Raw genomic sequence first — 14,570 nt, 5'->3', positions numbered from 1 at the left:
CAAACTAATTGGTCCATTCGTCATTCCTGGTAACCTTAATGCTGATCATTATTTTGCAATGTTGCGTGATCTCATCCTGCCGTCCGTGTTGTCCGAGGATGGCACATTTCCCTTATTTTTCCAACAGGATGGTGCACCTCCCCATTATGGATTAAACGTCCGTGATTATCTGCATGAACAATTTCCTGGACGGTGGATCGGGCGTCGTGGTCCCATTGAGTGGCCGGCACGTTTACCCCGATCTGACTCCATTGGATATTTATTTGTGGGGTCATTTAAAGGCCAAGGTATACGCCGAGAAGATCAGGAATGTTGCTCACCTGGAAGAAAGGATCTTTGCAGCCTGTGCTGATATTTTACCTGACACACTTAGCAGGGTCATGGACAATTGGAGTGAACGAGTACACACGTGCGTGGCGCTGGAGGGCGCTCACGTAGAGCACGTAGAGCACCATATGTAAAAGTGTGATTCCAACATTTGAATGTCTGTAACTTTTTAACAAATGAAGATTTCAACATTACGACTTCACCATTGTTTTCCTTATCAAATTCTAGCCTAAAATCATGTATCGCATGCCTACCTTCCCATTTACAAGACTGGACTTGTATCCAAGATGGCGGCTTTCAAGATGGCCGCCGTCAAGGGCACCCCCACCTTATGACTTCCCCCTAGGCCTAATGTGGTCACACCTGGTTGTTATTCATCAATTTCCACTAAAACGATTTTTACAAGGGGTGGTAAGGAACTTTTGGCCCACCCTGTATTTATATTATTACAAACAATTGCAATGATGGAAAAAGGAATGAGGTTTGATTGGAATTTCGAAAACGCTTCGTTGGCGTCGGTCATAGTTCAAACTGAGCGTTAACATTGAAATGTGAACATATAACTTCTCCAGCCGAAGCCAGCAAGTGGATATTCTAAGCTCCGTTATTCCATTCCCTTATACTCTCCGTACCCAGAACTACGGAACGGAGTATCCAAGGGAGTTTTCGACGCACCGAAGGGTAACGAAGATGGACGAAGATGTCCGAATCACTTTACATGAACTTTATACTCCGTTCCGGGAATCTCTGGAGCGACAGGAGGAATGCAAGTCTCGAGAGGACTCGACCAATGAACGCGAGAGAGGGGAAGGGAGCGCATGGAGGGGAAACAGCCGTTTGTAGCTTTGCTCCGCCCACTCACATTCTCCCCTTATGTGCCGTTATGCACGGTCTTGCTCCACAGATTCCCGGGATGGGGTATAGCTACATTGTCGTTTAATCAGATAATTGACTTTCTAGAACTCTTGAAGGAGTAGTTACCGTTGGCGGCCGCCAGTTCGTTGCCCAACTGCACGTACGTCTTGTAGTCTTCTCTTATCGCCTTTCCTGCAGCGTCTCTCCACTTCACCCACGCGTACTTCAGTTCGTCAGCATCCCTCGATTCTGCCATTATACCCTCCAAATCTGCAAGCAAAAAAAATATATAGTACATAATGTAAATGCAAGGTCAGGCATAGGTAGGCTGATGTGTTTTGGATGGGGCAAATTTGAAGATACATATATGTCTTTATGAATATCGAGCCGTGGTGGTCTAGTTTGTCGGCCCCAGTGGCGGAGTGGTTAGCACAGCGCGCTACGAATCCAGGGGTCCCGGGTTTGAATCCCGTCTAGGACATGGATGTTTGTGTTTGTCCGTAATGATGAAAACCGAAAATATTATAAAAATTGATATGTGAGAAAGCTGAGAAAAGTGTGCATGACGGGGGATACTACTGCATAGGGGTATTTCTTTTCTAAAATAAAAAAAGTCGGTAGGGCGTCTGACTGCCACGCGAGAGACCCCGGGTTCTATTTTCGGGGTGGGTGATCTAAGGTAAAAAAAATCCGTCCTTGTCACCACATATAGCGGCTTCGGGACTCACCCAGCCTCAAATCAATGAGTGGGCACCTGGGGGGAGTGTACAGGAGGGCCGGAACGTGGTATTGATCACACCATCTCCAAAAAATGGGCGAGATCGAAATTGTGTGGGGCCCTACCTCTACATCTCCTAAATTTGCCTTCATTGCACGGTGCTACAGATGCACGGGGGATTTTACCTTTACCATACGAACGTAAGTAGATCTGATTAATATTAATTACAAGATACCGGATGACCACAAAAAAAGTTGCTTTACTCCGAGCCCTTTCGAAGCATCGGATTGCGGTGAAACTTGATACAGAGACTGTGAGACCATGGGAAAGCAAATGCTAATGTAAAGAAAATAGTTAAAAATTTCACCACCAGGTGGAAATGTGGCGCTGAAATCTGGTTCACGGTGATCAACATTCCGAGAAACGCTTTGTGCGACCATTGATCACACTGTCTTACGCTTCCAAAGGGTCATTCGCAATTGAACACTGCTGTGCCGAAATAAACTAGCATTAAAGCTTTGCATGTCCGACTTCTGGTGGTTAATTCAGCGCCACCTGGACTATTTTTTCGTCAAAATTTGCTTCCCCATGGTCTCTATAGCCTCTATGCCAAGTTTCACTGCAATCCATTGCTTCGACCAGGCTCCAGAGGGCTCTGAGTAAAGGGACTTTAATTCTAAACGCCACATTTCCATCTGCTGATGAAATTTTCAATTATTTTTTTTTCGGCTTCCTTATGGTATCCATATCCTCTGTACCAAGTTTCACCGCAACCCATTGCTTCGAACGGCTCCAGAGGGCTCTGAATAAACTTTTATTGCTAAAGAACTATGCTAGATTAAGATATGCGATTTGTTGGAAATGGTAGCTTAACTCATAATGTTTTGTTATGAGTACACTTCAGAACACTTCGACATGTGCTCCCTTTGTTGCCCTTAGAATGTCTAGGCGATACTCAATTTATCTCCATGTCAACATCTCTTCCGTCACTGTCTCTATAGCATCCCAGATTAGTGTCTGAAGAGTTTGCATATCAGGAACTGGTGAACTAAACACTGTGTCCTTAACGTAACCCCATAAAAAAGTCAAGAGGGGTTATGTCCGGCGAACGCGGTGGCCATGATATGGGAATCAAAATAAGAATCAGACAAAACAAAGATGTGGAAAAAAACTTGATGTATTGCACTAGTTATTGCCATATGTATTATTTGCCTATCTACCTTGGTAGTTGAGATAAAGATACTCATAATCAGGGAAAGACTTTATGCTCATCCTCTATAACCACACATACAATTTCTGTGCCCTATAAATGATCTTTAAAATATGGGTGACTTTTTGAGAAGGCACCAAAAATGCAACCTCACTTTAAGAAGTACACCTCACTAAATGCAGTCTTGCAGGTCAACGAGGCTCTGGCGCTTGGTGGCGAGTATAATCCCCTGTAAGGTTTGGTCTTGTCCTGTGTTTTTGTCCTTATCTGTGCTGAGTGCCCCTTTACAGCCCTTAACAAGGGTAAGGAGACTTTAATCCCCAGAGACAAAGGCCGGGCCCCGTATAATGTAATGGGTGCAATAACCCAAGTGTTGACACAACCAAAAATTTTAATTTAAATCAATGAATTTTCATTGAAACATAGCAGCGGTTTGTAATAAATGCATAATTATTTTTATCAACTTAGCTTATATCCTAATGAGTACAATAGCCAGAGAACGGATTTAGGTATGTAGTAAAAATGTGCTAAATATGTAAATACAGTAAAACCTCGTTAATCCGAACCGCGATAAGCCGAACTTCGCTTAATCCGGACAGGCAAGAGGCAAAAGAAAAAGAAAAAGCAGAATGCAAGGTTTTAAATGTGGCTAGAAGTCAACAAGAGAACTTCCCAAAGAACCACTGATGAAATTCTGTTTCCTGCAGACTTTGTAATGTATTGTAAAGTACATTTAAGCCTATGGCCTTTAAATGCACCATAATAAACGTGTTTTGTTGCTATAAACGGAGTTTTAATGCACTTTCTACTGTTCTTTTAGGTTATTTCAGTTAATCCGGACTTTCGTTAAACCGGTCAACTTATATCCCGTATTAGTCCGGATTAACGAGGTTTTACTGTGCATACTTGGTTATTTTCACCAAAATATGAAGTTATATATGAACTTAAAATTGTGAAATATTACCTTTTTATAATAAAAGACATTACATGAGCTAAATAAAACACGGTTACATTAGCAATAACTGTAAAACTACACAAAATGTATTTTCATTTTCTGTTTCCAAACAATGAATAAGAAAATTTTATTGTCAGTGTTGGAACGTGAATTTCTTCTGTTGTCTCTTAATATGGATTTATATTGACTAAAACTGCGTTTATTATCGCAGTAATAGGTGTGTATTTCATATTTGTCAGTTATTCGCAAGAAAATCACCCAACTCTTTCGGTCACACGGGGACATGTAGTTATTGCGCAAATATGGAGTATATGTTGAGAAATGTTCTGAAATATGGATACAATATGTAAAAATAACTATAATATGAGGCCAAACCTAATATATGTACAAATATGGAAAAAAAACTGATTTTTTGAGTCTACATGCCATGATGCGCAAGGATAAAACAAAACACAGTAAAACCTCGTTAATTCGGATTAATGGGACGGATAAGTTGAACGGTTTAACGAAAGTTCGGATTAACTGAAATAACCTAACAGAACAGTAGACAGTGCATTAAAACTCCGTTTATAGCAACAAAACACGTTTATTATTGTGTACAGTACAAAGTCTGCGGGAAACAAAATTTCATCAGCCACATTTAAAATCTTGCATTCTCCTTTTTTGTCCGGATTAAGCGAAGTCCGGCTTATTGGCGTCCGGATTAACGAGGTTTTACTGTATAACTGTATTCAGCTTGATACATAAATATGTATTTACATATAAATTCGTTCCCTGACAATAACTAAATAAAAATGTTAGATTGTGTACATGCAACATTTTCAATTGGAGGTCTATTTAATATTTCAAAGTAAAATTTCAGGATACAAAATGCAATCTAAGTAAAACAAAATTGCTATGAAGAATATTCAAGTGACGTAATTAATTATTATTAGCGGATAGAAAGTTTTTTTACGTTGTACAAATTATAAGAATTATTTTACAATCTGTGTTTATAATAGTCCCTTGATATTATTGTTACGTACAAATCATTGTGGAAAACAAGTAAATATGACAACTTAAAGTTAACTACATTTCGCAAGAATTTCACGTATACTTACTGTCATGTTGAAAACTTATTATGTTATGTTATGTTATTGTCGCATACTGCAACATATAATATACATTGCCATCTACCGGCAGAAGAACAACGCCATCTTGTTGTGACAATAACAGCTCTTTCTAAGAAATATGTAGGCGCAGGGTTTAATATTAAGGGGTAATACTGCGGGGGCAAAGAGTGGCGCAATTTGGGGGACATCGTCGAGAACAAAATATCAAACTTTGTTCTGTGAGCAAAGTTTCTTTGCTCTTTAGTTTTACAACAATAGTTTTTTCTCGTGCAAAAACCCGAAAGTAGTGGGCAAACACATCCTTTCTTTCGTTCTATATGGCAGCTCATGCGGCTCACTCATAGCACAACGGACAACCAACATTGTGTTCAGACGTCAGTGCGAAATGCTTTGTTTCGTAAGTTTCGTTCTCTTAGCATAAGGAGGCCCTCCCCGATGGCGCAGTGGTAGCGCCGTTGCCTTGTAATCAAGCGGTCCCGGGTTCGATACCCGGTGGAGACACATAGTGGTTCGGATCCCACTTTAAACTGTAGGTCCAGTCCCGATTAGCCTTACTGTGCATAAAGTGGACTTAAAACACCAAGTCAATCCAATCTTAGCATAAGGCTGGACTGGACCCTAGGTAGCCGTGAGGGCGATTTGATTTCAAATTTTCCTCTATATTGGAAAAACCTCTTTGATATTCCAAAATATGAAAAAATACATACGCTTAAAATTCCTTCTAGAGCATTGACGTGAATTTTCGTGTAGTCTGCTTACGCTGTTATCTGGATATTATCAATAATTTAATAGACTTACGAAATCGCGAAACTTTTGAGAATATCTAGATCACAGCAAAAGCAGACTAAAGTGTAAATCACCAACCCTGAGACCTTCTGTAAACAAACCGTCTCACCGATTCGATGTATCACTGAGCACGGAGACCTTCCCGCACGTATAGAACTCCCCATGTTGAAAGTGGCACTACTTCCTTGCTGTTCACATGATTATTTTTTAGAAAATAACCAGTGTTACAAAATATCATTATGTACACAAATCTCTAAGCTCATTGAAAGTTAAAATGCATATTCCTACAAAATGTTCACACTTATCTTGCCTTGTCATGTCACCAAGTTATTTTACGAAGTGCACTATATTTGGCGGAACAAAAATCGTTATTAGGATGCTTGTCAAAGTTTCCAACCGCAATAAATTTACGATCTTTCTTTGTCTTGTTTTGATCATCATCATTCATTCATACTTTATTGGTTTTAGCTGTTATACCAGCTCTACACCAAGTGTCCTAAAAATATGTCATGCATGACACTGTTACACAAATTACAAATTTTGAATATATACAGTTTTCTTATACATAATTTATCTACATCATTATCATACAAATTTAAAATTGATAATAAATACAATTGTTATATCTGGTGACTATATCAAGTTACACATTTTGAATATTTACAATTTTCATATGTCTATATTAATATCATGAAAAAACCTACAAATGATAAATACAATTGTTACATCTGGTGACGATATTAAACAGGATAAAGAAGTTGGAAGAGGTATTCCTTTCTTTATTAGATTCTTGAATAACATCTCCCTTTGAGTGGTATAAAGTGGACATTGAAATATAACATGATGAGCATCTTCCTGATCTAGATTGCACTTGCACATAGGTGAATTTACTAAATTAATTTTATATAAATGGTGATTTAAACGTATGTGACCTGATCTCAATCTTAGTATTAAAACTAAAAACTTTCTGGGTATATTAAATGTATAAAACCACGGAGTCTTATTGTTTAAATTTAGTACATTTTTATATGAATGACCCATATATGTAAATTTTTGTTTGACCCATATCTCCCAATCGTGTTGAATTTTGTTTTTAACTCTTGGTAACATATCTGTATATGATAATAATATATTCGTTCTGTGATCCATAATTCTTGCTTCTTTAGCATTTTTATCTGCCAGTTCATTATAATGAAACCCTGAATGTGCTGGTATATATGCAAAATGAATTGTCCTTCCCTCTGTAGTTAACTTACCACACAATCTTATTATGTAAAGTACCAATGCTGATGCCTTATATAACTTTTTATATGTACACTGTACACTGTACAAAACACTTTTAGCATCTGTTAATATTAATATCCTTTTATCTGGAATATTATTAATGTACATCAATGCACGATATATTCCATATGCTTCTGCCGAGAAAATAGAACACTCTCCAGGTAGTCTAAACTTTTTAATATTTCCATTTGAAGAGTCAATAAAAGCACATCCTACTTCTTCTTTATTTTTTGATGCATCTGTGTATATGAATCTATAATTCTCCCAATTTTGTAAATATAATTGAATATTTGCATAACTTGTTAATGAAACATTCCTTACCGGTATTTGATCATATGAAATTTCATAAATTGGATGTTTGCTATGCGTTATTATTGTAGAAAATAAATCTTGAAATTCTATTTTACATTGTAGGAAAGTTGAATATTGTCCCTTTATTTTGTTCTCTTGATATAAAATCCATTGGTCTTGCATAAGTTTATTTACTGGATGTTCTTGTGTTTCCCAGCACTTGAAAACGAATTTATTTGTAATCCATTTGCATCTATACTTAAAAGGTTTTTCTATGGATTCTAAATAAACTCCTACATTGGGAGCTGAATTCATGAGACCCAATGATCTCCTCAAGACTTTTCTTTCTAAACTATCTATCTTAGATAGAATTCTTTCTGTAGCATTTCCATATATGCTGCATCCGTATTCTAGCTTAGGCCTAAAAAAGTTTTTGTAAAATAAAAGCATTATTCTTGGGTGAGCACCCCAATTAGTATTTCCTAAAATTTTAAGCATGTTGAAAATTTTTTCACCTTTAGCTTGTAAATACCTTATATGATCCATCCACATTAATTTTCTATCAAAATTAATTCCTAAATATTTTATTTTATTTTGAAATGGAATACCAGCAATTTGTGTCAACGTATTTGGATATTTATGTTCACTTTTGTTATTAAAACATACAGCTGCTGACTTGTTCTGTGATATGATAAAGTTCATTCTCTCCAGCCAACATTTCACTTTATAAAAATTATTTTCTATTTTCTGAATACCTTCATATGGATTACAAAATGATCCTAATATACACAAGTCGTCTGCATACTGAATTATTTTTATTGTAGAATTATGAAATTGAAATATTCCTCTCATATATATATTAAATAATAATGGACTCAGTGGACTTCCCTGAGGTAATCCTTGTGAAGTGGTACGGGGCCCACTAAGTGTGTGCTGAAACCAAAATAATATTTTCCTATTTATCATCAAGTTCCATATTATCTTCATAATTATTTTCGGAGTATTTGTCTGATTTAACATATCAATTAATATATGAGGATCAACGCTATCATATGCACCTTGTATATCTATGAAGTGAGCAAATGTATATTGTTTCTTATACATTGCATTTTGAACATGCAATGTTAATGTTGATAATGCATCAATACAACCCTTGTTTAGCCTAAAACCGAACTGATAGGGATAAAAATATTGTTCTTTCTCAAAATACCACTCTAATCTTTTTAATAATAATCTTTCAAATATCTTCTCAATTGTAGGAGCCAACGTAATTGGTCGATATGATTCAGCTTCTTTCGGATCTTTAGTTGATTTAAGTATAGGTAGTATCAGATGTGTTTTCCAGTTTTGTGGCACATTTCCACTTCTCAGAATATTATTATAAATATTTACAAGTACTTTTAATGCATTGTCCGATTGATGTCCTATCATTTCATACGTTATTCCGTCGTATCCTGGAGCAGTTGATTTTATATTACTTAGAGTTTCTCTTAGTTCTTGCAATGTTATTTTTGAATAAATTTCATCACTGGAACTTATATTATTTATAATCTCGGGTATTTTATTTCTTACATAACTAGGTGTAAACTTTTTTTCAAAATGTTCTTGCCAAATTGTTGTTATAGGTGAAACTCTAATTTTATGTCCTTTTTTAAGAAAATTTATTTTTTTCCAAATTGTGTTTGTTTTAACAGATGGTGATAATGATTCACAGAATTCTTCCCATGCTTGCCTTTTTGCTTTATTAAAGATACGTTTTGCTTTAGCAATTACTTGTTTTAAATTTATCCAATTATTTGGCAAAGGTTGTTCAGCAAATATTTCAGACAATCTTATTCTTTCTTCTTTTGCATCTTGACACTCATCATTCCACCAACTTATAGTAGGAAAGTTGTTTTTATTATTAATTTTCTTCCGTTTAGCTACAATATCCATTGCATATGTTATTAATTGTAAATAACGTTGACACGTTATGTTTTGTTCCTGTTTAATATCTTCCATTGAGATATAAGAGTCCAAAATTATAGAATATAATTCCCAATCGATGTTTTTAACCTGCCACCTTCTAATTGGTAATGAATATATTTTAGGTACTGAGTGTGCATCATTTAACAGTGTAATGAAAATTGGCAAATGATCACTACCCCTATTCACAAAATCTACTTACCAAAACAATTTATTTATTATATTATTTGACACAATAGTTAAATCTATGGCTGTTGGTGATTTACCATTCCATGGATAATGAGTAGCTGACCCATCGTTCATGAAATGTAATGATCGATCACTAATCCAGTCCAAAATACTACATCCTAATGCATCTCTATAATTACAACCCCATGCCTCATGATGAGCATTCATATCACCTGTGATAATGACATTGTCGTGGACATAATATAATAATTCATTAAAGTGTGTTACTTTAATATGTTGAGATTTATAACTCGATGGAATATAAATTGAAACTATTGTACACTCTAATGTGTTCATCTTAATTTTCACTGCTATTAATTCTACATTAAATAATTTTATCAACCCTAATGATTCTGGTAATGTTACTCTCTTAAATTTTATACTTTCATGTATATATAAACCTACACCTCTTGTATCTTTAGTATGTAAATTAGATATAAACTCGTAATGAGGTATTTGATAATATTGATGCTGTCTACCACGAAATTCGGACAAACTCAATATACCTGGATGATGCTCATCTATAATTTGTAATACTTCTAATCTTCTAGCTGTAAATGAATTTATATTCCATTGCACTATAAAAGACATACCTATTGATCCTCTTCTACAAGTTTAACTTTCTGATAATATTGCAATTATCTTTCCTATAATTTGTTGCATTGAAATTAAAATCTTCTGTTTCTTCCTGGAATCATTTAAATCACGAACTGATTCAATCATGTCTGGTAAAAGGTCCAACAATGACTGATATATTTCCTTTTGTCTACAAGAAACTGATTTACGATCCGAATATCTTCTGCAATTTATATTGTCTATATCTTGTTCTTGCTTACTATAAGGGGATTCTCTCAAATATACTGGATATTTGTATTTTATTTGTTCTTTTTCTGTGTCTGATGAGGATGAAGAATCCACGTTCACATCCTTTTTGTTTTCCCGTGGGAGTTGTACAATACGTCTTGTAGCCGTTTTCATAATCTTCTTAGGAGGTGATGTAACAACTTTGCTGTATTGTACTCTCATTTTTTGACCACTATTCTCTTTTGCTATTTTCTTTTGTTCCGCCATTTGAGTTACAAAACTCGCACAATAACTCTCTCTGCCCTCCTTGCAACTATCACTTGTTGGTGCATTCTTCTCATTCACATAACTCTTTTTGATGGGAGGGAATTCCAATCCGCTTCTTCGAACAGTTTCATGTTGAAATTGATCCCTAAATAATTTAATTTTTTGTTCACATGATATATTTTTTGAATTATTTCCCGTCACAATACCTTTTGCTTCATAGTATGAGATGTTTTTCTCGGCCATAATAATTTGAATTTGCTTTTCATCCTGATATTTTGAGCACATTTTGTTGCAAGCGTTATGATCTCCTTTGCAATTTATACATGTTTCACTCATTTCGCAGTTTCCTTCGTGATAATCTTGGCCACATTTATAACACAATTTTTTACCCTTGCACTGTTGACCTGTGTGAGCAAATCTGAAACATCTATTACATTGCAACACTGGTTTCACACGTGGAACTACCTCAACTATTTGTTTTCCAACTGCTATGTATTGTGGTAAAACTGTCCCCTTAAAAGTTACACATAAGACTTGAGTAGGTTCAAGCTTAAATGACCCATCATTCCGCCATATTTTCTTCTTCATTCTTTCCATCTTAGTCACTAGCACTGGGCTTTCTATACTGCTTTCCAAATACTGCATTTCAAATTCTGTGGGTATTCCAAACACAAGGCCTTCCTTCTCCACTAAAGATTTAGGAATTGTATGTAGATCTGTGTTCTGCGTTTGTGAGTGCTAATATTCCTTTGTGGAAACTGAGCAATGCCCATCTACGAGGTTTCCTTCAAAAGTACACGGGAAAGAAGGTGCCAGATGAATCAACGCTACGTAGAAACTATGTGCCTGTTTGTTTTAATGAGGTCATGGGAGAAATTCGGGAAGCGTTGAAGCACGAGAAAATATGGGTGTCTATCGATGAGACTATTGACGCGGCGGGACGTTGTGTTTGCAATGCTGTTGTTGGTGCAATGAAGGCGAGTGGTAAACCCTACTTACTGAATATCGAGGTGTTTGAGAAAGTTAATCATTCCACAATTGCCAAATTCTTTAACGATTCGTTAACTTTGTTGTGGCCAGATCACATCCAGTATGACAATGTGCTACTGTTTGTTACTGACGCGGCCCCGTACATTGTCAAAGCAGCATCTGGTTTGAAAGTTTTGTATCCTAAATTAGTCCATCTGACTTGTCTTTCACACGGTATTCATCGCGTAGCAGAAATAATCAGATACCAATACCCGGAAGTAGACGCACTTGTATCAAATGTAAAGAAAGTATTTGTGAAAGCTCCTTCGCGAGTACGTCTCTTTCGCGAACGGGCGAAAAATGTTCCGTTACCTCCGCAACCGGTATTAACACGATGGGGCTCGTGGCTAGAAGCTGTGTCGTATTATGCAGAAAATTTCAATGAAGTGAAGGCAGTCATAGACTCACTAAAACCAGAAGATGCAGCCGCTATTTGTGTATACCTGCAATTATTACACAGTTAGAGTCCCGTAATAATCCTTTGCAGCATTCACTCTCCTTGTTGGGCGAAGTATCGCAAACTTTGTCCAGTGAAACTCACGGTGTCGCCAAAATAGCGTCAGGAAAACTTCGCCAAGTATTAGACAAAAATCCCGGGCACAGAACAATCTGTGACATTGCAAATGTGCTGAATGGTGAAAATGTGGACTTGGAAGAGGACCTAACACAGGACGAAGTTTGGTGTTTCTCACATGCACCAGTGACTTCTGCTGATGTAGAAAGGAACTTCTCGATCTACAAAACGTTTCTCACTGATAAACGCAGAGGGTTTACAGAAGAAAACGTAAGGAAGACGTTCATAGTTCATTGCAACAGAGGTCATTAAGGTAAGATGTTTGAAAGAAAAAAATAATTGTTCATGCATATCTTAGTGCATATTTTTGATATTTTTCGTGCATATTTTGCTGTTTGTTTGAGCATGGAAATCCGGGCTCTAGTTATAAGTGTGCGAGCCTCAGTCAACGCAACAAACCTAGAGTCGTTTTCACGTTCAGAAGACACAATGAGCTCTTATGGGCAATGCTTTTCTTATGGGAAATACGAGCGTTGTCAAATTTCTGGATTTACAAATTTAGCTTAAGTAAAATCGGTACCTGCAGTTTTGCAGGAAATTTTGTAGAGAATACGATAGTGAACACAAAAAACTGGTAACTTGCTTACATAATTTTAGATAAATTAAAAACGCAAATTTTCTGTGAAAACACAATTTTTACATTGTTTTCATTCCTAACGTTGAAACATGCCGTAAAATTGAAGCTTTCATTATGAAAAAAATTGACACTGTTTCTTAATTGTCATAGGTGACGGTGGTACTCAGAATTTATCAATACTTTAAAGCATATTTGCATTAAAAAATATTCAAATAAAGTATGTGGAGATTTTTTATATTCGTGCAGTAGAAAATGTCGTCGCTGGCCATTTTTTGTTCTGTAATTCCAAATAAAAACTTCCAGCGACAAAGTTGTGGAGAAAATAATGAAATTATTTTTTATAACCACTCAAAGGTTCCCAGAAATATTACTTCCATGCATTTCGAATTTCTTTTTAACCCGAACCGCACGCGAAGTAAGGAGACGTTGTCTGGCCATCTTGAGCTGACTCACCGCAGCATTCCGGCTACTCACCACCAAGTTTTCCAGTTGTTATTTTATTTCCATTCAGTAAAAATATGAACTTCATGCAGTTTGTTATAATAGAATTGAAATTACTTAAATTTAATAATTGACAATTATTTCCAATGCTGCTGTTGTGAGCAACATTAGTGCTGTCGCAAATACACGTTGTTTTCGTTTACATTACTGTCGACATTAATGCTGAAATGAAGATCACCTTTCAATTTCCAACGTACACATAAATTCATAGACACCATATTAACCTTTGAAAGGCTTTCCAACACGTGACAAAATATGGGGCTTCAAGATAGAAATATGACATGCCTTGCTTGAGTCATTCACGTCTTATCAGTTCACGTGGGCCATAACTCATTTGTTTGTTTGGGTTGCAACTTGAATCTAACCCATGTGCCAGGGTCCCCTTACTTGAGTGAGAGATCTGCTTTGGTCTGTTTAGACTTTTTCCCTCTCCCGAAAAAGTGTTTTCAGTTGTGTGAGCTCTCAGTGATTTTTACTTTTTTAAGTGATTTCTGAAGTGTCATATTCGTGCATTACACTCGCGTGTGTAGTGATCGCAATGGATCATAGTAAAAAGGGTAACTGTAACGTTCACAGTATAATATTAATGTTAATAATTACATATAATTATCATTATATATACAAAATATGTAACACCTTCACTGTGAAGGAAGGTCATCATTTCCCGGCGACATGAGCTAGCACTGTATTGGCAACACTGTGCTGTTTCTCCATAAGCGCCGTTGTCTCTTCTGAACGTGAAAACGACTCTAGCACTATCCCTGGACAAAATAACAACATATACAGGCCAATGCTCCTGTATGCCATCCCGGCATGGCACAACATTGCTCCAACAAATCTACACAAACTACAAGTTGTGCAAAACAAAGCAGCCCGAATCATCAGTGGACATCCTAGACGAACGACAAATGTGCAGATCCAAGAAGATCTAGAGCTGCAACCACTAAAAGACGTCATTACTACAGAAGTTAACAAATTCTGGGAGAAGCAGAGAAACATGTTAATCCAACAGTTGCGGAGATAGGAAGAATACCATTGGGTGGAGCAGCTACCACAATGAACATATCATCAATAGGTCCTCCGCAGG

The 14,570-nt window shown here is 36.5% G+C and overlaps 1 protein-coding gene across 1 annotated transcript in view; it reads right to left on the bottom strand.

The window, feature by feature from the left end:
- LOC145999282 (angiotensin-converting enzyme-like) overlaps positions 1-14,570 on the bottom strand; it is a 280,447-nt gene that overhangs the window by 16,669 nt on the left and 249,208 nt on the right. Inside the window, exon 16 of the mRNA XM_083136220.1 lies at positions 1,309-1,452. Coding sequence (XP_082992346.1) covers positions 1,309-1,452 — 144 coding nt within the window. The remainder of the gene's footprint in view (positions 1-1,308; positions 1,453-14,570) is intronic.

This window comes from Lepisma saccharinum, chromosome 15, assembly GCF_977018435.1.
Source record: "Lepisma saccharinum chromosome 15, izLepSacc3.1, whole genome shotgun sequence".
NCBI lineage: Eukaryota > Metazoa > Arthropoda > Insecta > Zygentoma > Lepismatidae > Lepisma > Lepisma saccharinum.
The sequence above is the reverse complement of the archived record's forward strand: the minus strand, read 5'-3'. Positions and strand labels throughout refer to the sequence as shown.